The following is a 23036-nucleotide window of genomic DNA, read 5'->3' on the forward strand; positions in this document are numbered from 1 at the left end:
TTTTTCAATAAATTATAAAAGACACGTTGAATACTTGAATAAACACTCATTATATTTTTATATATAAATATACATTTATTTATTTTACTCTACTTGAATGGACATTGCGTCTCTTCCATTTACTATAATTAACCTTATTCAACTAGATTAGCTTACTAAACAATGTCGATATGTTTTTATACAAACGATATTATTTGAGAGAGTTCAAACACTAAATTATGTTGATATGTTCTTTTACAAACGATATTGTTTGAGAGAGTTCAAACACAAATCCTCCAATACATATAATCTGGAGGTAAAAAAAATACATGTTTTAATATCTATTATTTATATAATGACTCGTGATTTATTTCCGAACGTACTAGTAATGTTTCAGGTGAACCATTTAATCCCGAAGTAATTAAATGTACGCGCTTTTGCATTCATTAGTCAGCCTAAGATTACGTGTCCAAAACACGTTTTAAGTTTTTCTTCCTTTTTTGGGTGAAAAATTCCGAATAAGTTCATTGAATCTTAAGAAAACCGCCACGACATCCAAATTCCAATCCCAAATCTGAATCACTTCCCCGCATCCGACGGCCCAGATCGCTCGCGCCCTCAGCCCCACTTCTCCACCATTTATTTAAACCCCTCTTTCTGTCGCGTTGTGCTCTGTTCTCCGCACCAAAAAAGCACCGAAAAACAAAAAGCGCTTCCAACAAAAGCCGCTTCTTGCAAACTTCAGAACTCCAAAAAAAAAAAAAAAAAAAAAAAAATCAGAAGCCAAGGGGCAGAGCCGGACAGCTCGAGAGAGAGTTGCGGGCAGTCCGATCGCAGTTGGATGGTAGTGATCGGGGGCGGGTGAGGAGGAGGTTCGCCACGATGATCACGGTTCAGGGAGAGGCTCGTCAGCCGCCGGCGGTGGTCGGAGCTTCTAGGGCTCACTTCGGCGTCGCTCGCGATGACTCCTTTGGGATCAAGCCGGAGCCGTCGTCGCTCTGCTTGGTCCCTTTCAAGCCTCATCACGATGCTCGTGAAGGTTCCATTTTCTGATCCCAATTTTGTCTAATTTCTTTTTTTTGTTTTAATCGGAATATGAACTTCCAAATTGTTTTTTAATCAAAGTTTGAAACTTCGGTTGCAATTTTGGGGTTGTTTTAATCGATGTTGCTGTGTTGGTGATTAATTTTTAGCTAAAAATTTGATGGAAAAGCTAAATTTCGAATTTTAGGGTTAGGGTTTTCATCAATTATTCCAGGTTGGGAGGCGTCGGAGGTGCTCGTTTGGTAAATTATTTGAATTTCTGATAGTTGAGGCTAATTGATGAATTATTCGATTATGTAGTCGATGAAGACGCACATTTGACTGTTGCTCATCAAATGTACAAGGCTGGAAACTATAAGGAGGCACTAGAGCATAGCAAAATCGTGTATGAGAAAAACCCGATTCGCACCGACAATCTCCTGCTTTTGGGTGCAATCTATTATCAGGTTCAATTTTAATTCACCAAACTAATCTCTTTTTCTTTCGCTGGTTTTTCTCCATTCTATTGGTGTTGGGAACCTGAAATTAATTAATTTTATGTGTGCTTTATTCCGTTCCAGTTGCATGACTTTGATATGTGTATCGCCAAAAATGAAGAAGCCCTTCGAATTGAGCCCCATTTTGCTGAGTGTTATGGGAACATGGCTAATGCTTGGAAGGTAATGTCATGAATGCATAGTTGCCTACTTTCACCCATTTTTTCTTGTTGAATAATTGTCCATAATGTTGAGTTGGTTTGTTCTTTTTGCAGGAAAAAGGAAATAATGACCTTGCTATTCGCTATTATTTGGTTGCCATTGAGGTTCGTATACTATTTTATACTGTTTTCTGACTATGCTTGTATTTCCTCAAGCCTTAGAAAGGGATTAAAATGGATGTTGAGTTTTCTTTCAGTTTGTAATTTATAGTGTCAAATTACCCTGGTTTGGTTCTTAAACTTTTTGGATGTCCTTTGTTTATAAAGTTTAAGTTGTTCTGCTTCAGTTTGAATGGTTTAGGTGCCCTTGTCTTCTCATTCTCTTGTGTAGTTTGTTGATCTTAGTTTTTCTTGGCTGCAGCTTCGTCCCAACTTCTGTGATGCATGGTCAAACTTAGCTAGTGCATACATGCGGAAGGGAAGACATGAAGAAGCGGCACAGTGTTGTCGCCAGGCACTTGCATTAAATCCCCATTTGGTAGGCTTCTATCTTCTTTGTTTTTGACTTACAACAGGATGTTCTTGTTGTTCTTTTGTCCGATCCAAGGTTCTATGCTATTTTACTTTCAATGTTATCTGCAAGCTAACTACAGTGGGAAATTGGTAATTTGGTATACAGGTTGATGCCCATAGTAATCTTGGAAATCTAATGAAGGCACGGGGATTGGTGCAAGAGGTAAGTCTTAGAAAATAAATGTATTACCTTGCATTATGTTTTAGTTACCGTATATGTATTGGAAGCTAAAATCTAGATTGCGCTGTATAGGATTTAGGGCTGTTGTTTATTCTTTTCCCTAGCTTCCATACTGTTTGCCTAGACCTACTGTTGTATCACTTTCTGTTCTGATCCAGTACCAGTACAGAATGTGGTCCTGAAAGTCTGAGCTACTGCTCTAGTTAATATCCACCTGGCCCAAACTTTTCCCCTGCCCAGATTTGTGGGGTTAAATAAATTTGGATTTCTCAACAGTGTACTGGAATGATAATTCTGTTCAACATTTAAATTCTGTAATGCATCTCAAGTAAAGTCACTGATGGAATAATTCATGTGTGGAACTGAATGTGAATTTACAGTTCAAACAGATATGAAGTTGTTGTCCCCAGGCCAGGGCTCAGATGATTCTTGTTGTTACTCCCATCCCCAAGACTGCAAATAGTCAGACTCTAACCTTTTGTGCAGGCATACAGTTGCTACCTTGAGGCTATACGTATACAACCAAACTTCGCTATTGCATGGTCTAATCTTGCTGGTCTTTTCATGGAGTCTGGTGATCTTAATAGAGCCCTGCAGTACTATAAGGTATCATAAATTTTGTGTTCACCCATTAATCATCTTCTGACTTTGTGATGTACTGATTCTTTTACATCTTAGTACAATACATGATTGCCCTATTTAGAATTGTTCTTAAATTGTGTTCTTTTTCCTTGGATACTTTTCTATCTCAGGAGGCTGTGAAACTCAAACCTGCTTTTCCAGATGCGTATCTCAACCTTGGGAATGTTTATAAGGTAAGCTGTCATGCCTAATGCCAGTAAGGTTGGGTAGGTGCAAGTGGCTGGACTTGTGTTGGAGAAAAACAAGCTATTTCTTTTGCCTTTTCCAGGCTTTGGGACTGCCTCAGGAGGCAATCGTGTGTTATCAGCGTGCTCTCCAGACAAGACCCAACTATGCAATGGCTTTCGGTGAGTAATATCTTACCATGTCTTGGCTTTTTCATCTTTTTATTTGTTCTTGACTTGTTAGATTAAGTGGTTCTTCCTTATGGTTATGAGAAATCTTTGTTTTTTGTCCCTACTAGTCTTTGTAGTAATATGGATATGGTTGACAGCTACTTTTTGTCTCAACGCTTAACGGTCTATGTGCATAATAACTTGTAATTTGGCATTATGGACTTGAAACATGTCCTTTAAGCAGAAAGAGAATGGTAAATATTCCTAAAATTATTGCACATGGATGAGTCAGTTGATGGCTACATTCGTCTTAACTGACTACTTTTATGCATCTCAGTGTAATAAATATTTGTAACTTAAAAGCTTTTTTTTTTTTTTTTTTTTTTTAACTTGTTTTGAACTCTGTTGAGGAATCCTCGTTTACTTTTCCATCTGTTCAGATATATTTTTTTTGTGGTAGCAATTTCATGGATTTTCTTTGACCTTTATTGAATTGTTTGGCGCAGGAAATTTGGCTAGTTCGTATTATGAGCAAGGTCAACTGGATCTGGCAATCCTACATTATAAGCAAGCCATTTCCTGTGATGCAAGATTTTTGGAGGCTTACAATAATTTGGTTGGTTCTCATATATTTAATTTTATAAATTATGATTTTCGGATTTGTAATTGCAACTTACACCGACTTAATTTTTTTTTTCCACCATTTGAAGGGCAATGCTCTGAAAGACATTGGCAGAGTGGATGAAGCAATTCAATGCTACAATGTAGGTTCAACCTGTGGTGTCAGGTTTGTTTGAATTGCATATGATCTTCCGTTTTACATAACCTTTTGTGTTACTGCATGCAGCAATGCCTTACTTTACAACCTAACCATCCACAAGCGCTTACAAACCTTGGGAATATTTATATGGAATGGTATGCGATCTTGAAATACTTGTGAATTTTATTAATTTATTAATGTTGAAACAATTAGTTCGGGATTTTAACAATTAAAGTACTGTATATGTAGGAACATGGTGGCTGCTGCTGCTCAATATTATAAGGCCACATTGACCGTAACAACTGGATTGTCTGCTCCTTTTAATAATCTTGCCATCATCTATAAGCAACAGGTATTGCTTCTGTGATACAATTCTTAGGTTGTTGCAAGTTTGTTTTTCCCTCCCATGGGGTGTGGGTGTTTCTTTTGAACAAAAATAAAACTGCCATTTTTGGGGTTGGGATAGAGGGGGGAGGATGGTACTACAAAAAATTGCTCCTTCAAAGCTTCTGGAAAATGTGGACCTGTTTTTTTCCTCTTACTAAAATCCATGCAAACTTTATAAAGATGAAGATTCCGCACACCAAAAAGCTGTCATTTTAGGGGGAGGGCTGTAATAACCATATTTTCAGGAATAGGTGAAACCCTCACAAGAAAGGATTGGTTTCTAAGGTTAAGAGTAGAAATAAAATCTAAAAGCATCAAAAGAAGAATTGCTCTATCTTTTATTTATCATTTGTATTCTGCTGTAATTCTTTATTATGCATGCTTTCATCACAGGGGAACTATGCGGATGCAATTTCTTGCTACAATGAGGTTCTTCGCATTGATCCCTTGGCAGCTGATGGGCTTGTCAACAGGGGCAACACATACAAGGAGATTGGCAGAGTCAGTGAAGCAATTCAGGACTACATACATGCAATATCTGTCCGGCCAACTATGGCTGAAGCTCATGCAAACTTGGCTTCAGCTTACAAGGATAGGTATGGTACTCGTGTTTACATCAGGGAATTTCATCTTTGGGCTATAACAAACTCCAATCGAGTAAATTTTAGTAAAGTAGCTTGATGTTTCAGATGGATATGAAAACTATCACAGCCCTTGTGTGGAAGTGGAACTAACATTTCTTGAACTCATCTTGCAGTGGACATGTCGAGGCTGCTATTAAGAGCTATAGTCAGGCATTGCATCTTCGAACTGATTTTCCAGAGGCAACTTGTAATCTTTTACATACATTACAGGTATTATCTTAATTTGATGGAAGTGAAGTGATTTTTTCGAACTTTTTAATGTATAGTTTTTTTTTTCCTCAGAAATTTGAATGAATCTAAACTCTGCATGTTGGTTTGCTCTTGGACACTGACACAAATGTGCACACACGTGCCTGTACACTTGAAAACTTTTGGAGTTATGTGGATGTATCCACGACCATAGAATTGGTTTTATTCTTGTTGATGACTCCATAAGTAGAAGTGAAAAATGAAAGCATTTATGCTGTAATCAAAAGTAGATGAGCATATCTATGTTTCACCTCTACTTGTATGCCTTGTGTTGTTTGCAATGCAGCTGAGATTTTGAAATCTTTACATGTAAATTAATATGATTGTATATTCCAGTGTGTATGCAGTTGGGAGGATCGTGACAAAATGTTTTCTGAAGTGGAAGGCATAATCAGGAGGCAGATTAATGTCAGTCTTGATATATCCTCATTGTACTTCTTATTTTGTTAAAACTGATCATTTTCATTTCTAGTCTTGTTTCTATCGCTCATAACTTTGCTCAGAGTTACCTGAACGCTAATTGTTTATTATTTCAGATGTCTCTTCTGCCTAGTGTGCAACCTTTCCACGCAATAGCATATCCTATTGATCCAATTCTGGCACTTGAAATTAGGTAGAGCTGTATGTTCAGTGTTTTAGGCTTTAAGAAGCAATAGCACTAGCAGGAATTATTTTTCTTCTCATTCACAAGTTTGTTTTCTCTTTCGAAGTCGTAAATATGCTGCACACTGCTCCATAGTTGCATCCCGATTTGGACTTTCTCCCTTCAACCATCCTGCTCCTGTCCCCATAAGGCGTAATGGTGGACCTCAGAGACTAAGGGTTGGGTATGTTTTGAGAGGATATGCTTAAGACTAATCGCTTTATTTGCCATTCCTTTACTTCTCCTTAAATGTGTGAGGACCTTTCTTGATTTGCAGATATGTAAGCAGTGACTTCGGTAATCACCCTTTGTCACATCTTATGGGATCTGTGTTTGGGATGCATAACAAGGACAATGTTGAGGTTTGTACTTTTTGTACTCTCTTATTGGTTCTTTTTATGTTCTTTACTGCCTGTTAAACTTAGCATTATTATATAGGTTTTCTGTTATGCCTTGAGTCCAAATGATGGAACGGAATGGAGACAACGCATCCAGTCTGAAGTGGAGCACTTTACGGATGTCTCTTCTTTGTCATCAGATACGATTGCCAAAATGATTAATGAAGATAAGATACAAGTCTTAATTAACCTCAATGGCTATACAAAGGTATACTTCTTCTGTTGATTTCTGTTTCTCGTCCTCAAATAATCTTTGATAAACCTTATAGCAAGCAATAAGTAGACCTAGAAAATGTGCCTATTTGTGTGATACATTTTGTTAATATTTTCTTATAACTATGACTACATTTTTCTTATAATTATGATTGTACATCAACAAATTGTAGTTGTTTATTCTACACTCAGCTTCTAATGATGGCATTTGTAACATATATCTGTTGTTACTTGTTTAAATGACTTAATTACACATTCATCATGCAGGGGGCAAGAAATGAGATATTTGCTATGCAGCCAGCTCCCATTCAGGTTTCATACATGGGGTTCCCTGGTACCACGGGGGCAAATTATATCGATTATCTAGTCACTGATGAGGTTTGAATTGGGCCACCTTATGTCTTGGAGAGCACAATTTTGTTGGCTGTAGTTGTCTGATTTGCTGTGTCTTTGCTTTCAGTTCGTTTCACCTTTACGCTACGCACATATTTATTCTGAGAAAATTGTTCATCTCCCGCATTGCTACTTTGTGAATGATTATAAGCAGGTTGGTGTTAATAATCATATTACAGAAAGTTTTCTAGTCTGTTTTCTTATTTTATTCACTTGAGCAAAGTTACATGGCACCTGAATCACCATTCAATTTTGTGTTCAGAAAAATCAAGATGTGTTGGATCCAAGCTGCCGGCACAAGCGATCAGATTATGGGCTGCCTGAGGATAAATTTATATTTGCATGCTTCAATCAGTTGTACAAAATGGATCCTGAAATTTTTAATACTTGGTAATATCATCATATTCCTCCATGTTCATAGAAGCAATTCCTAAAGAACCAAAAATTATATTAGTGCATATTGTACATAATTCATCATCTCACTAGTCATTTCTATGTTTTCTAGGTGCAATATTCTTAAACGTGTACCCAACAGTGCACTTTGGCTCCTCAGATTCCCAGCTGCAGGCGAAACAAGACTTCGTAAATGTAAGTGCTACAATTTACTAATATACTCCCTTATATTAATTGATTGCATTCCCTTAAACCTCATTTTTGCAACCATTTCAGAATACCCAGTCCAAGTAAAAGAAATAACACAGCCTTTGATGTTTCAGTCTGAATTTAAAACCATTTAATAATGGGCCTTAACCTCTGGTTTTCACCCAAAAAATTAAACCCGTTTGTGATATTTTTGTTATTTATTGGACTTTGTTCAGATGCTGTTGATCAAGGAGTCCAGCCAGACCAAATCATCTTCACGGATGTTGCTATGAAAGGTGAACATATCAGGCGGAGTGCGTTGGCAGATTTATTCCTTGACACGTAATCTTCTTTTCCCTTGATTCCTTTGAGAAATCTGAAGGCTCTCTTTCATTGTGTACTGGTCATAGTAAGCTAAAATATTGATTGTGGGAGTTTTTGTCTTTAGGCCTTTGTGCAATGCACATACGACAGGCACGGATATTCTATGGGCAGGTCTGCCGATGGTGACCCTTCCCCTTGAAAAGATGGCTACCAGGGTTGCTGGATCACTGTGTCTCGCCACTGGACTGGGAGATGAGATGATTGTTAGCAGGTATGCCTTTTTTATGGGCAACCTTCAGACTCTCTAGCGGCTTTGCAAGTATTTCATAAAATGATGTCTTTATCATCCACCGTTTTCAAAGAGCCCTTGTCACTTTGCGAAATACTTGTTTCTGAAGGCTTTGTTCTTGTCCTCTCACCTGACGCTTCTGTCGTACGTATACACGAGTGTAACAATTTTCCTTTCCTGTTTTGACTTCCTATAGCATGAAAGAGTATGAAGAGAGGGCAGTGTCTCTGGCGTTGAATCCTCCAAAGCTCCGTGCTCTTGCCACCAAGCTCAAGGCAGCCCGACTGACTTGTCCTCTGTTCGACACCGCACGCTGGGTGAGTTAAAGCAGCATGTCCTGCGCATTTATATCAGTTGTATTTTCAAATTCTTGTCGCATATGACTAACCGTTGGAATTAAAGAACTGGTAATAATCTCTTGAAACAACCTGTTGCAGGTGAGGAATCTGGAGAGGAGTTACTTCAAAATGTGGAATCTGCATTGCTCGGGCCAGAAGCCGCAGCATTTCAAAGTCACCGAGAACGATTTAGAGTTTCCCTACGACAGGTAGAAGGGCAAAGTTAGAGACGGGATTTGTAGATAGTTTAGGAGAGAAACAAAATAGGGAAGTTGCTTCAATGGATTAGGAGATCCATATAATTATTACCCAATATGTTAAATCCTGGACAAGTTTCGAGTCGGAGGAGAGATTAGCTCGACGTAGCAGTATTCAGTATGTCACTCTTTCCACTTGCTCCCCTCCGCACCATTCCCTCCATCTACCATATAATCTTGTGATTTGTACGTCTCTTATGTAATGGAGATGGTATACTTGTGTGCTGATTTATGTCTCCCACGTTAACCGTCGTATCATTAATGGTAATGTATTGGTTCCGTCTGCTCTTGTTCTTTTACATTTTCGATCGTAAACTACACTCTTTCTGAGACATTTTCCGTTTTCTTTCGGCTTGAACTGAAACTCTGCCGAAAATTAATTGCGATTTGCGGCCGCCTTGGTTCGCTTTGGCATTCAGTTTGCAAGCAAATTCTGTCCTACGTTTCTTATTTCACTTTTTATAAAATAAATGAACCAGAAGCATAATAATTTGTCGTCTAAATTATACAAAACCGTCTTAAATATAAATCGTATCATAATCTCATATCTTATCTTACAAATTGTAGCAATGTTAAACCTCTGCGAGTCAATTTTTCTGTTAACTGTTGGCGTGGTATGCGCTCTGTTCATAGTATACCCCAATTGAGTACCAAAATGGCCATCGTTTCTTCCATGCGCTCTGTACATCGTACCCCGGGAAGCAGGTGCCTCATCCTTCTCCTCGAGCACAACCGGCAATGCACAATGCACATAGCCACTAGATCCTCAAAACTGCCAAAATCCGTCGTCTTCAACGCTCTATCGACACATCACGCGCCACGGAGAGAAACTTCCAATTGTTCAATCCTGTTAGCCGTATCATGCTTCCCACAGTTCTTCAATCCATCAGTAACAAAATCAAAGCACCGCGAAATCGGCATCAACCCCATCTCAGTCATTTCCACCAAGTAATTCGCAGCCTCAACAAACCGCCCTCCGCGTCCAGCCATCGTTATCAACATGGTATACACTGGCCTGTTGGGAGGATGCCCCTTATCCTTCATCTCACTAAAGAAACAAAATGCATCATCAAACTGCCCCCTCCTGCACATTCCCTTAATTATAGAAGCATACAAGCTCGGAAACGGCTTATGCCCCTCTTCAATCGAGTTATGCAGAAGCCGAAACGCATCATCAATCCTCCCCACCTTCGAAACCGCCGGAATCAACACCTTGTAAGTGTTGATATCAGGACAGAGCCCCAAACCATTTGCTTCCCAATACAAATCAATGCAAAAATCAACCTCCCCACATTTACATATAGCCTCCATCAATGCATTAAAAGTAGAAACATCAGGCACAAATCCTTCCTTCACCATCTTCCTTACCATCCCTTTCGCAGCCTCGACGTAGCCAGCGTTGAGCAGCCCTTCGACGAGAAGATCGCGGCCGCGAACCGGTGGATTGAACCCTTTGCTGCTCATCTCCTCCAAGAACAATTGGGCCTCCCGCATTTTCCCATTGGAGCACCAAGCATTCACCAAAATCGAATACGTCTTCTTATCCGGAACAACCCCTTTTCGGATCATCCTCCTCACCAGAGCATATGCCCCATGAAAGAGCTTCCCTTCGCAGAGGGCGAACAGCAGAGCGTTGTAAACTCCGGCGGATTGGGAGCACCGGAAGGTCTTCGGCGCACGATTGAAAAGCTCCACCGCCTGATCTACCAGGCCGTGGCGGCCGTACTCTTCGATCACGAAGCAGAGGGTTTCTTCCGAGAGCGTTAATTCGTGGTGGGTCTGCATCGATTCGAGGAGCTTCCACATCGATTCGTACTTTTTGGCGCGAGCGAGGATCTTGGCGAGTTCTTCGAGCTCTAGGGTCGTGGGGTGGTAGGTGGGGTGGTGGGTCCGGGCCCAGTTGAAGAATCGGAGCGACTCGGTGCCGTGGGCGGAGCAGGCGCGGAGGACGCGGTAGACGAGGTCCGAGTCGACGGCGATTCGGAGCTTGTTGAGTGTCCGCTCCAGGTAGTGGTCGCGACGGACGATGTTGGAGATGTGATGGATGGCTGAGAAGTAGTCGTCTTTTGTCGGGACGACGCCGTTTGGAGGGGCGGCATTAAGGGCGGTGGTGAAGTGGCGGAGGAGGCGGCGGAGTGGTTGCGGTCTGTGGAGGACCGGTGAGTTTTTGGCGGCGCCCAACATATGTTTCGCTGCTTCCAAAGAGGTTGCAAAATTGAGTGATTTTACTTTAAAGCGGGAGTGAAGTGTGAATTCCCAATAATACCATTGGTAAATTCCGTATTTTGAAGGGTATAAGAGACATTATGTATTTAGTGGTATTCACGAAATTACCCCAATTGGTCCCCATTGTAGTTGAGGAAACGACGTCGTTTCTTATTCTTCTTCGTCTTCAACCTTCTGATTTTACATCTCGAAACGAAAGCAGAAGGCTTTCTCAGCTCTCGCTTCTTTCAGGCTGGAAAGAAGGAAGCAAACGACGTCGCTTTGGTTTCAGCATCGGGTAATTCCCTCTCCCTCTATCCGTCGAACTTGTAAAGCTAAACGTTGCCGTTCCGATGGCGGTAAAACAAGCTAAGATTTGGTGGTTTAAAGATGGTTGTAGAAAATATTTACTGAGATTCTGGTTTTATTCATGAAATTATTTGGAATAAATAAATATATATACATGCATATGCATGTATGTGTGTATATATATATGTTTGTATTCATGTATTATTGTATATATATTTCTCTTAGTATGGTGTGATTTGCTCTTTTAAATGCTTAAATCTTCAAAATTATTTAGTTCAGTTCTTTATCTGGAGATTATTTCTGTTTAAATCATACGAATTTCGACCCATATGATATATATATATATATATTATATGTGTTGTGTGTGCGCTCGCGTGTATATGCATGCTTATATGTTGGGAACTTCTGGCAGCTGATTTTGTACCGTATCATTGTATCAGATAAAATTGCAGGTGGAAATTTTGTGAATTTTTGAGCTGGACATTGGTTAGAATCCGCCATGAATCATCCTCCTGCTCAATTTTCCCACCCACCCTTCACTTTCCATCCTTCAAGTCATAATCCTAACCCCGATTACTTCCACTCTGAGCCACAAAACACACCTCCCGGAATCCTCACTCATCCTCTGCCCCCTGATCTTTCGATCACAATCTCATCTCTCAATACCCTCATTCGCGAGTCTAACAGGACCCTCGACTCACTCTCCGCTCTCCTCCCTCTCGAAAACTCAAGTTACCATAATTTACATAGTGGCCTTGTCGCCTGCCCTTTTAACCCCCACCACCGTGTGCACCCTGACTCTCTTTTCTCCCACTCCCTCCACTGCCCTTCCCATCCTCACCCTCTCCAGCTTGACACTCTCCCGCCTCGCAACTACACCAAAACCCTCAAATCGTCTGAGCAATCCCACATTGGAAAAAGTTTTCTTCAAACAGTTAATGGCTCAGAGGCTGACCTGTGCTTGTCGTTGGAGCAATACTTTGCGGATTTTGATTCCAATTTCTTCTACAATGATTGCCCTGCTGTCGTTAACTTTTCTGCTCTGGATGGTGTTGACAGAATGTTCACACTTCCATTAATTTTGTCAGCTGAGTGTGCAAACTTTATTGATCCAGGAGAGAGAGAGGTTATGGATTTTGACAACGAGTGGTGTAGAATTTTTCCATCTGAGTTGTGGGCTATTAAATCCGAAGTTGAGGGCTGGAATGAGTTTCCTTTTATGTACTCGTACTGTGTTCTTCGTGTCATTTTGGGGTTGGGTGTGGTTAGAGAATGTGATTTAGCCATATGGGTGATTGCAAATTCACCACAATATGGAGTTGTGATTGATGTGGCTATGAGGGGTCATATACTGTTACTTTTCCAGTTGTGCTTGAAGGCGATTTTAAGGGAAGCTTTAAGTAAGGTAAAGAAAGGAGATCCAAAGAGTAAAAGTTTTGAGTGTCCCACTATGGTTCAAGCTTTGACGTGGCTGGCTTCTCAGCTTTCCATACTGTATGGTGCACAAAATGGGAAAGTTTTTGTCATAAGCGTCCTTAAGAAATGCATATCAGATGCTGCAATGGGCTCGTTAATTTTCCCATTGGAGCAACAGGTGACAGAGTCTCCTTCTTTAGAAGGGGGTTCATTGAATCTGGATGCCAATGGCAATGGTGTGAGGGATGCCGAAATTATGAAACCACTAAACACAGATGGTGAAGGGAATAGCATGATGAAGGAAAACATTATCGGTAGGGTGGTATTTGTGTCCCAGGTTGCTGCAGCCGTTGCAGCATTGCATGAAAGGTCCTTGCTAGAAGAAAAAATTAAAGCACAAAGGGTTTCAAACACCCTTACTAGATATCAACGGTATGCACTATGCTCAATTTCATTTTTATGTTGAGCTTGCTTTCAGGTTTACTTTTAATATGTTGAAAATCTAGTTGAAGCATAACGGAGGGAGGTGAATAGAAACAAATGCTAAACACGGGAGTTTGTTAGAAGAAATATTATTAGTAACTGAAAAGGCCAGGGATCTGCCAGTGCTTCGGATCTTCATAGAAACCTTTGTAAAATAGCCAATACTTTGTTTTTGTTATTGTTGGCCATTTCTGCTGTTTGGAGCAAACTGTCCTTTTGCTAACATTTATTCCAACTGGGTTGTTAGTTGTTACACACATACAAGTCTTAGACTCTTATTCATATGGCTGTTTGTCAGTTCCATATTTTGACATATCTGTTGTTTTTGGGATTGCTTATGAAATGCTAATTTTTTCTTGTACTGTCTTTCTTTGTAGGGTGGTTGATCATGATTATGTATCACAAAGAGCTCATGAGGAACGGAAAAACCGAAGTCAGTATAAACCCATTATTGACCATGATGGGATTCATTGGGAGAAATCACGTGACCAGGTACCAGATAATATCATTGTTTCAAGATAACTTAGTAGACACATGATGCTTGTTTAAAGTGATTCAGCTTATCTTTCTGCTGGGAGTCTGGATTCTTTATTACCATTTTAGATTAAGTAAAGGGTTCTCAGAGAGATCAAAAATAATTTCAACAGTGTAGAGAGTATCCTATCATGATTAAAGATCTTGTCTTTTCTAGCGATTATTGCATTTTAAAGTATGGTTTTAATTAGATGAAGAATAAACCTAGTAATAGCCTGAAATTCCTGAATTTGGTTCTTCTTTGTTGGTTGAACTCAAGGAAACAAACAAGACTAAGACTAGAGAAGAGTTATTGGCAGAAGAACGAGACTACAAAAGACGAAGAATGTCATATCGTGGTAAAAAGGTGAAGGGATCACCTTTGCAGGTATGGCGCAGTTCATATTTGTGGAATGTTTATTTCTTGTTGCTTATCTTATACTATGCATATCATTTTAGTTATTCTGGCTAGTATTATTTGTGGCTTTCTTGAGTTCTTACAAAAGAAAGACAAACAAAATATTGAAAAGGAAAAGAATTTTATGGGTAGACTCTAAGAAAACCTCATCAGAAGCCCTCGATGTTTGAAATTAAACCTAAATACAAAGAATTGTCTTAAAAGGATACATTTGCACTTCTCTACCTGCTAATATATGACATTGACATTGATACTGAAGATACCGCACAATAACGCAGGGAGGGTACTGAGGCTGGTAAAACATCGAGAACATTTCTTTTGAGTGTACTTATAGAAACAATGGTAATCCTTGAGTGATCTATGTTTCAAGCTCGGTCGGTGGAGCTAAAAATAATTGATTTTAATATGTTGCGATTTATTTGACTGATGGTAGGAAAGTAGGAATAACTAAAGAAAATCATTTTTTTTTTCTCTGTTGAAGCATTTACTTCTGCAGTTTTTTGCCCTTTTTATTTTATTGGCATTTAATGTTTACTTCTATACTTTCTGAAGAAAATGAGGGATGTTATAGAGGTATACATGGAGGAAATCAAGAAGGCTGGTGGGATTGAGTGCTTTGAGAAAGGAACTGAAGGGAAAGGGAGCATTCCATTGGAGCTACCATCAGCTCCTGACATCACCATGGATGCTGATAAGGCAACAAAAAGTAGTTATGAGTCAGCGGCAAGTACCCCGTATCGTAGCAGGAAACAGTCTCATTCTAGTGATGCTATTCATTCTGCAACAGCCAGGGATGCTTATACTAAGGCTCACGAAAAACCAAACCATAGTCTTGAGGGATGCCATGAATATCTAGAAGATCAGAGGAGTGTCAGTAGGGACAGGCGCGATACAGAAAATCATTCGAGAAGTCCAGAAAGTCGCCGAGATCATGGATGGTCACACGGACATACTCGCAATCGCAGGGAACGAGATGATCTGGAGGTGACAAAGACGAAGCATTATGAAACCAAAATGTCATCTTCTGGCATATCCAAGTTTCAAGATAGATCATCTTCTCAGTCAAGTTCTCATCTGAAATCAAAAGTTAGAAGGGATAGATACACATATGAGAATCACAGTTCAAACTCTATGGAACAAAATACGTTTGATGATAGATATGATCCTCTGGAGCCTCATGACTTATATGAAGACGATCTCTCTACTAACAGAAAGTATGCTAGAGCAGGCAGACATTCTGAAAAAGAGAAAATTCCCGACTACCATTAGAAATATGACTGCCATGTCGGTAAGTTATTCTTGATTTTTTTTTTTAATGTACTTATAGTATGCTCTCACTTGAATTTGAAAGTGACATTTCTTTTGTGACATTACTGACCAAATTTGCAGCCCGAAGTCATCAGGCTTCAGCAATTTTAACTTCACCTGTATCCTCCTTTGTATCCTTGACTGTTTTTTTATGAGCTGTTAAGCATTTAGATATTTGCAGTTGTCCTTGTTTCCTCGCTCATTCTCGTTCTGAGTAGATAATAAGTTGATGGCAAATCATTACTCGTACTGGCATGGTTATTCCCATATTCCTTATGATTTTTTCCCCTCATTAGTCGACATGTTATCAGTTGAGATTGTTATTTACTGCATTCCTCTTGTCTGTATTTACGTCAGTTTCATTATGATAACCCTTGCAATAGTGAAGTCTCGCATTTAGCAATTGTTAGTCAAGTGAAGCGAGACAAAACACCACCACCTTGTTAAACTCCTCGTACATGTCAATCCTCTTTCTTTACACGCTAACCTCGCTCTGAATTTTCTTTTGGGCCAGACCTCTCTCTGACCAAACCAAATTAAGTACATTAACGATATCGATGAGCCAAGTTAAATCCTGTTAACCTCTCTCCGAGAAATCTAACTGATTGTCTCACCAATTACTTCCATGTTGTGCATGTATGTGCTGCATTTTTGTCTGAGGGAATCCGATTACCCAAATGATATATTTTCTCTATTTCTTTGCACTTAAAGCTTCATGCATTAAAAAAAAAGAAAGAAAAGTACACATAACATAAATCCTTTCCAAAGACCGGCTGGGTCATTGTCTGACAGAGGGCCATGGTATCAGATCCCAATCTGCAAATAAGGGTAAACAGGTTTGTCGTTGGATTGCAAAGAATAGCATCATTATAAATCTCTCGGTCCTTGTAATTTCGATTGGGGAAGCTTTTAACTCCTCCTCCTTACCCACCCCCCCCCCCCCCCCCCCCCCCCCCCCCCGGTTCCTTTTTTTGTTACTTGCTTTCTACTCCGGTTTTGTAGTATACAGCATTGCATGTGATGTCATGGTTGAATTTTCTGATGCCCTTGTCTCTTTGCCTTGTAGATATGAAAAATGCCCCCAGCTTCTGCTAGAATGTACAAGTTCGTGAAAGGAACGTCTCTGTCCTCTGGTTATGTCAACATGGAGAGTGATGACGTTAGTGGATGAAGCACAGAACTGGTGCCTTGACCCTCGGTTGTATGCAATAGTTTTGTTTTGCTCATGGAATGCAGTTCTCCGATGAATTGTTTCGACGAGTTCATACAAATCGGAAGCAGTGCATGTCGGAAACCTGGCTTCTTCTTACCTTCATTGAAATATGTAGATGGAAGAAGAATGCTTGTTATGTACTCTTGGCATTTTTAATTTTGTAGAGATTATGTAAAATTGCTATTTAATTGTATGTTTATTAGTAAATTTGTTAAGTTTATCCAGTTGGTACTTAAATTTAAATACAGTTTAGAAGTTCATGGGTGCATGGTTGGCCGTGTCAGCTCGGCCACCTTTACCAAGACACAAAATCATCCGTTCATCCAGCTTGTCATGCTGCTATACTCGAGTTACTTTCCTCCTAACTGTACCGATTTCACACATTTATGTCAGGACTAGTTGACCTGTAAGCTAGAAGAGTATGCCTATTCTTTCACCTGAGTTCAAATTCACATTATGGTGGCCTAAGTGAGAAGTGACAAATATATAATTTTCAATGTGCTCGGAATACGGATGCATACGTTATATTTCATTATACAAGTAGATGAACACTTTAAAAATACTTCTCTTCACTCATTTATATAATAATAATAATATATGGTGTACCGATCTTTTTTTCGGAGATTAAAAAAATAGGAAATCTAAAGAAAATGACATGAGTTTTAACGATAAGAACAAAATAAAGGGTAAAGTAAATAGTACCAGATTTAATTTTTTAATGTAAAAATATGATTTTCATTAAAGTGAACAGTACCACATATTTTCGTTAAAACTCTCTTAAAAAAATCTCGGAACAGTAAGTACTGTTGAGGTAGTTTAGACATGTGCCAGTTGAAAGGAATTTTGCGTGTCACACTCGTTCCTTCTCTCTCTCCTCTCAGTCAGTCGCACACAGAAACCAAAACAAAAAGAAATCCAGGAAAACAGAGCATCTCTCTCTGTCTCTCTCTCGCCTTCCTCTGACAGACGAGACGATGCAGCTGCAGCAGCGGTCTACAATTCTCGACGTCCCATTCATCTGAGACGAATAATCAGATCAACAGCAACCCCTGATCTCAATTTTTCTTCTTTCTTCCGCAAATGGCCAGGAAAGGTTTCGTCTCCGGGGAGGGAACTGTGACCGACGCCGATGCGTCCACGGCGGCGGAGAAGGCGAAGGCCGTGGAGATAAAGAAGCAGCTGGAGAGGCTGGTGAAGGCCATTGTCGACGAAGATGACTACAGGGTCGAGACAGCCGACGAGGCCATCAGAACCTTGGCTTCTTTGAAAGACTTGAAGTCCGAAAAGTCGTTCTCTTTCAAACTCGCTGAAGGCGGTAGCCATGGCGGCGGTGTTCTTGCGGGCGTTCCTAAAGAATTCAGATGTCCCATTTCCGGAGAGCTCATGGCCGACCCTGTTGTCTTGGCCACTGGAGAGGTATCAGGTTCACAAATTTACACCTTTTCCTTTCTGTATCTGTGAAGATTTTGAGGAATTCGTGACTAGTTCGAATTTGCATGCAAGAATTTCGTGTTTTTAAGATTTGGGTTGTTCTTATATTGGGGATTTTCGTTTTTTCTTTCGCATCAAGATTGGTTCTTCATTTTTGGAGTTGGGATTTCAAGATTTTTTTTTGTTTTGTTTTCTGCGGTCATTTGTTGTGCAATTTCTTTGCAGTGAAACTGTTTGCTACTTTGTGTTTGATATGAAGAACCGTTGGAGTTTTAATAATCTTGTCAGTAATTTATGTTGTCATTCCTCCATTGTAATGGGAAAAGTCAAAAAATTGTTTGATCACGAGAGTAGTACTCCCAAAGGAAACTTCTGTAGTTTTTCTTTTGATATATGTGTTTGTATTGTGTGTATATATACATATGCACACACACATATGTATATTGTTCGTTTATCTCCACAAAATGCGACACACACATATGTATATTGTGCGCTTATCTCCGCGAAATGCTGGTATTGATCGAATAGGGAGTACTGCTTCAACTGAACTTCTGAGAGGAGCTGTGATTATAAAACCTCAATGAGTAATTTGTTCAATGAAAAAAGGAAACTTTATAAATAGAGGGATCGGTGAGGTTTTGCTATCCTTCATGGCATCGCCAATTTTGGCAGGTACTGGCAAATTGCATGTACAAAGTAGGTATAGAAACAGTTACTTGCTTTTTGTTGCGTTTATGAATTATTTAGGATCAGATCACCGCTCCTGCAAATATGGTAGCATCGCTGGCATCCTCCTTGACCGTATGATCTAAGAATCCGTATATCTGTCAGATGTTTTGAGTTCACAACTTTTGTTAGTAGCACCTTGAATTCGTGCAGTTTCTAATGTTTTACATATCTTTATTGGATTACAGACTTTTGATCGACCATTCATTCAGAGGTGGTTGAACGAAGGCCACAGAACGTGCCCTCAAACAAACCAAGTCATCTCTCATACTGTCCTTACCCCTAATCACCTGGTTCGAGAAATGATTTCACAATGGTGCAGGGAGCGTGAAATTGAGCTTCCGAAACCTGTTCAGGATATTGATGAGCAACTTGTCACCAATGCAGACCGAGGATATCTGAATTCACTGCTTGAGAAGATGTCATCATCTCTATCTGATCAGAAAGAAGCAGCAAAAGAGCTTCGACTGCTAACAAAGCGAAGTTCATCATTTCGGGCACTTTTTGGCGAATCTACTGAGACCATTCCGCAATTGCTCAACCCACTTTCACCAGGACAGGTTGATGCTCATCCTGATCTTCAAGAAGATCTGATCACCACACTACTAAACCTCTCAATTCATGACAATAACAAAAGATTAGTTGCAGAGAACGCTTCAGTCATCTGTCTGCTTATTGAATCCTTAATATCTGGAACCGTTCAAACAAGAAGCAATGCTGCCGCAACTTTCTTCACACTATCAGCAATTGACTCCAACAAGATTACTATTGGAGCATCGGGTGCTATCAAACCTTTGATTGACCTGTTAGATGAGGGGCATCCATTAGCAATGAAGGATGCTGCTTCGGCGGTATTCAGCCTGTGTACTGTCCTCGAAAATAAGGGAAGGGCCATCAATGCTGGAGCAGTCAGGGTGATTCTGAAGAAGATTATGGACCGTGTTTTAGTTGCCGAGTTGTTAGCTATACTTGCAATGCTCTCGAGCCATCAGAGAGCTGTTCAGGAAATGTGTGAGCTTGGCACTGTGCCTTGCTTGATTGGCATCACAAGGGAGAGTGACTGCGAGCGCAACAAGGAGAACTGTGTTGCAATCCTTTACGCTATCTGTTTTGCAGACCGGACCAAACTGAAGGAAATTAAGGAAGAGGAAATGGTTAATGGTACATTTTCTAGACTTGTACAAACTGGGACTTCGAGGGCAAAGAGAAAGGCCAGCGGAATTCTTGAAAGGCTGAATAGGACCGGTTCAATAACGCACACTGCTTGACAGAAATCGAACTTTTCTTCTCTTCTTTCTCCTCCGAGAAGGTATTACCCGATCACACCCCATGTAAATGTCGTATATTTCGTACTATACTCCACCTGTACACAGAAAGAGCTCACAGATTTGTACACATTACTTGAAATTTTCCTAGGCAAAGTTTTGGTCCATTTCTAGACTTGTAATGGCCATCGGAATTTCACCTCTCTTTGATGGCAAAAGAAATCACAACTAGTACATTTTGTTTCTCCGTGTGTTTCCGGCTCATTTTCCGATTCTCGGGTGGAACCGGTGGTATATCACACTGTTAGTATCTCTCTCGTCGCATGTTACATTGTCGGGTTTGTGCCTCTTTGAAATGCCATCATAAATATAATAAGTTTCATTTGGATTTTGTGATTGAATGGTGATTAATTGAAGGGTCTCCATAGTTTCTTCCACCCTAATATTTTAAGTGTGTCGGCAGGCTGCATAATTTCCGATGTCTTTTCTTTTTTTAATACAATACTTAAGCACTGGATTAAGTCGTTAAACCATAATTATGTTCGATAACGACATGTTAAGTCGGCGCTAATGGGATTTACGAACTTTAATAATAAAAAAAAAGGAAAGAAAAATGCAAACCACAATTCACTACAAGCCATTATAAACCCTGGAGGACAACTCACATCATGCAGCATTTGATGGTGCCATTTTCTGGTCCTACTCCTATCCCCTATCCACAAACATTCGTCAAGACTCAAGAATCTCTCAATAATTTTGTACCAAAAAGATACCCATGAGATTTGGAAGCCGTGGGTTTAGATTCGATAGCGTTGTCTAATTAGGGTAGTTCTCGGACCAAGTAAGATCGCATCGAGTTGAATGTGACCATCGGGTTGAATGTGACCAAAATACAGAGAGTTTTCTTGTTTTTGTAAAGTACCCTACAGATAAGGTAGTCGAAAATCATCTACGAACTGTCAAAACATCATTTCTTTTTTCGTTTCTATTATTTTTGCTTTCGGTTGAGTGAGGGTGGTGGTGGGGCGAGCAACTTTCGGGGTTTGACAAGTAATACCATAGATCCCTTGTCACGTGTCTTTTTTTGCCTCCAAAATATGGACTTTGGAAAATAACAGAAACCATGGACTCCTGCATGTCAAAAGTAAAAGTAAAAACAAGAAAATAGTGGTGCACGCAAAGAAACCATTCAAATTATTTTTTTATCCAGCAAGTTAGCACGTATGCGCATGAGACGAGAAAATCTTGAGTATGACTGGAAATATATCATTGTATGTGTACGTATTATGTGATTAGATTGCGATAAGTGAGATGTTATGTGAAAATATATTTTTAGTTAGAAGGTAGAACCTCATGTGAAAGACATGACATCGTAGTTTATATAGTAGTCTGTAGTTCATAGTCGGAGGACCAAGATAGAGAAGAAGGCTAAATTCGTATACAAAATAGTCAAAGGCATCTCAAAGTTTCTTCAATTGCTCAACTACCAATAAGCTTTCTGTATATAGTAAAGTATTGCCTGCTAAATGAAATTCTTACACACAACGAGGAATATATTTTATGAGTGTACATCACTCATTGTGTAAGAAGATATATCCCCGGTAACACTAAAGAATCTCTGCAGGTATTGGGTTCTTGAGGAAACAGGTTAAGTGAAGATTGTTTATACCAATGAGGATATGTCATTGGTGACACGAGAGAATCTCTATAGGCCTTGAGCCCTTAAGGACAGGCTTCTATAAGGATGCAACAGTTGAAGGGTTAAACTCAGTACAATTCAATTGGGTAGAAGGGTATCTCGAATAGAAAGCCGAAGACAAGGAAAAGGAAGCCCGACTCTGTTTTGGGGCTCCATCTAAAGATGGGCAGCCACAGAAACGTCAGACCCAAAGTGATCTCCAAAAGTCTACAAAACAGCAGAAAGTGAAGAAATATTCGTAAAGTGAAAATGTGAGTTAGATTGGTTGATCACGATAATAGTTTAGATTGGTTGATCATGATAATAGTATGATCGTCAACTTAAATTCAATTTCAAATCCCGTTTTCTATTACAAAAATGGTTAATAATATCTCTTTGTTAAGAGAAAGTCGCACGGACTAACAGCTACCAGCTGGAAGTGGCAATGATCAATGAGGGCCATGCCACAACTAATGATTATAAATCGAAGGGTTAACTGCATTTACATCATAAGGTTTGAGAGGCATTTGCAAAATCAGCCACAAGGTTTCAATTTTTGCATTTTACACCAAGTGCTTCTTGAATTGGATCGATTTAATCTCTCCGTTAATTTTATTGTCTAATTAGACGTTAGGTGGCCCTTTAAGCACATGTTGACTGCCAATTTTATAAAAGAATTAAAAGAGTAAAGTAATAAACATTGAAATAAACAATCAATGAGTGCTTAAAGTGTGGGTCAAGTCTATGCTGCATCAGTATGTAACATCTAGTTAGACAATAAAATTATCGGATAGGTTAAATTGGCGCAATTTAAAAACCATGTGGTGTAAAATGTAAAAATTAAAACCTCGTGGCTGCTTTGACAAATGACCCTCAAACGTTGTGGTCCAAAACTCAATTATCATATATCGATAAATTGTATTTATTTTCATTGTTTTATCAATTCAGTAATTGTATTTATTTTCATTGTTTTATGCCTTCTGATATGGTGATATCATATATTGGTGTTTTTGCTTGTCGAATCATTGTTTGTTAAATTCTTGATCGCACGTCCAACTCTTTATTACTCTAATACTTGTCATATACCAAAGTACAATAGAATCTTCACTAGGTCTTGCTTCTATCAAGGGAGAAAAGTATTTGGCTTCTCCATTCAATATCAGAAATACAAGTACTACTACACCAAAAACTAGTCGGTTTATA

General features: G+C 39.5%; 4 protein-coding genes across 5 annotated transcripts; 3 read left to right on the forward strand and 1 right to left on the reverse strand.

The window, feature by feature from the left end:
• Window positions 1-650: 650 nt before the first annotated feature.
• On the forward strand, window positions 651-9152 carry LOC137722413 (probable UDP-N-acetylglucosamine--peptide N-acetylglucosaminyltransferase SEC). The gene is made up of 28 exons (XM_068461408.1): window positions 651-1018; window positions 1324-1469; window positions 1584-1682; window positions 1775-1825; window positions 2082-2198; window positions 2340-2396; window positions 2901-3020; window positions 3167-3229; window positions 3325-3403; window positions 3898-4007; window positions 4102-4155; window positions 4239-4306; window positions 4401-4503; window positions 4932-5134; window positions 5296-5392; window positions 5768-5839; window positions 5968-6044; window positions 6142-6258; window positions 6352-6436; window positions 6513-6680; window positions 6953-7063; window positions 7146-7232; window positions 7341-7468; window positions 7584-7666; window positions 7897-8002; window positions 8109-8255; window positions 8470-8590; window positions 8711-9152. Exons 1-28 carry the CDS (start codon window positions 862-864, stop codon window positions 8822-8824), a joined length of 2940 nt encoding a protein of 979 aa, XP_068317509.1. The 5' UTR covers window positions 651-861; the 3' UTR covers window positions 8825-9152.
• Window positions 9153-9300: 148 nt separating this feature from the next.
• On the reverse strand, window positions 9301-11068 carry LOC137722414 (pentatricopeptide repeat-containing protein At5g18390, mitochondrial). The gene has a single exon (XM_068461409.1). The coding sequence runs from the start codon at window positions 11050-11052 to the stop codon at window positions 9679-9681; it is 1374 nt and encodes a 457-aa protein (XP_068317510.1). The 5' UTR covers window positions 11053-11068; the 3' UTR covers window positions 9301-9678.
• A 190-nt stretch (window positions 11069-11258) lies between these two features.
• Window positions 11259-16948, forward strand: LOC137722767 (U11/U12 small nuclear ribonucleoprotein 48 kDa protein). 2 transcript variants are annotated; one of them, XM_068461850.1, is made up of 6 exons: window positions 11259-11371; window positions 11823-13230; window positions 13659-13773; window positions 14075-14182; window positions 14765-15500; window positions 16587-16948. In XM_068461850.1, the coding sequence occupies exons 2-5, from the start codon at window positions 11882-11884 to the stop codon at window positions 15479-15481; spliced, it is 2289 nt and encodes a 762-aa protein (XP_068317951.1). In that variant the 5' UTR covers window positions 11259-11371; window positions 11823-11881; the 3' UTR covers window positions 15482-15500; window positions 16587-16948. The 2 variants fall into 2 exon arrangements, with proteins under 2 accessions (XP_068317951.1, XP_068317952.1); XM_068461851.1 differs by lacking the exon at window positions 16587-16948 and adding an exon at window positions 15602-16452.
• A 665-nt stretch (window positions 16949-17613) lies between these two features.
• Window positions 17614-20543, forward strand: LOC137723449 (U-box domain-containing protein 9-like). Its single transcript, XM_068462648.1, has 2 exons — window positions 17614-18149; window positions 19079-20543. Exons 1-2 carry the CDS (start codon window positions 17814-17816, stop codon window positions 20156-20158), a joined length of 1416 nt encoding a protein of 471 aa, XP_068318749.1. The 5' UTR covers window positions 17614-17813; the 3' UTR covers window positions 20159-20543.
• Window positions 20544-23036: the final 2493 nt, after the last annotated feature.

This window comes from Pyrus communis, chromosome 17 (assembly GCF_963583255.1).
Source record: "Pyrus communis chromosome 17, drPyrComm1.1, whole genome shotgun sequence".
In the NCBI taxonomy this organism is placed as follows: Eukaryota; Viridiplantae; Streptophyta; class Magnoliopsida; order Rosales; family Rosaceae; genus Pyrus; species Pyrus communis.

What these genes read in the sequence shown, in the direction of transcription:
- LOC137723449 (XM_068462648.1), top strand. Translation starts at nt 17,814, where the DNA reads ATGGCCAGGAAAGGTTTCGTCTCCGGGGAGGGAACTGTGACCGACGCC. An exon ending in TTGTCTTGGCCACTGGAGAG is followed by an intron (nt 18,150 to 19,078) that starts GTATCAGGTTCA and finishes ATTGGATTACAG; the next exon opens with ACTTTTGATCGACCATTCAT.
- LOC137722413 (XM_068461408.1), top strand. Translation starts at nt 862, where the DNA reads ATGATCACGGTTCAGGGAGAGGCTCGTCAGCCGCCGGCGGTGGTCGGA. An exon ending in GGGAATATTTATATGGAATG is followed by an intron (nt 4,307 to 4,400) that starts GTATGCGATCTT and finishes CTGTATATGTAG; the next exon opens with GAACATGGTGGCTGCTGCTG. An exon ending in TTGTGAATGATTATAAGCAG is followed by an intron (nt 7,233 to 7,340) that starts GTTGGTGTTAAT and finishes TTTTGTGTTCAG; the next exon opens with AAAAATCAAGATGTGTTGGA.
- LOC137722414 (XM_068461409.1), bottom strand. Translation starts at nt 11,052, where the DNA reads ATGTTGGGCGCCGCCAAAAACTCACCGGTCCTCCACAGACCGCAACCA.
- LOC137722767 (XM_068461850.1), top strand. Translation starts at nt 11,882, where the DNA reads ATGAATCATCCTCCTGCTCAATTTTCCCACCCACCCTTCACTTTCCAT. An exon ending in GGGAGAAATCACGTGACCAG is followed by an intron (nt 13,774 to 14,074) that starts GTACCAGATAAT and finishes GTTGAACTCAAG; the next exon opens with GAAACAAACAAGACTAAGAC. An exon ending in TGAAGGGATCACCTTTGCAG is followed by an intron (nt 14,183 to 14,764) that starts GTATGGCGCAGT and finishes TACTTTCTGAAG; the next exon opens with AAAATGAGGGATGTTATAGA.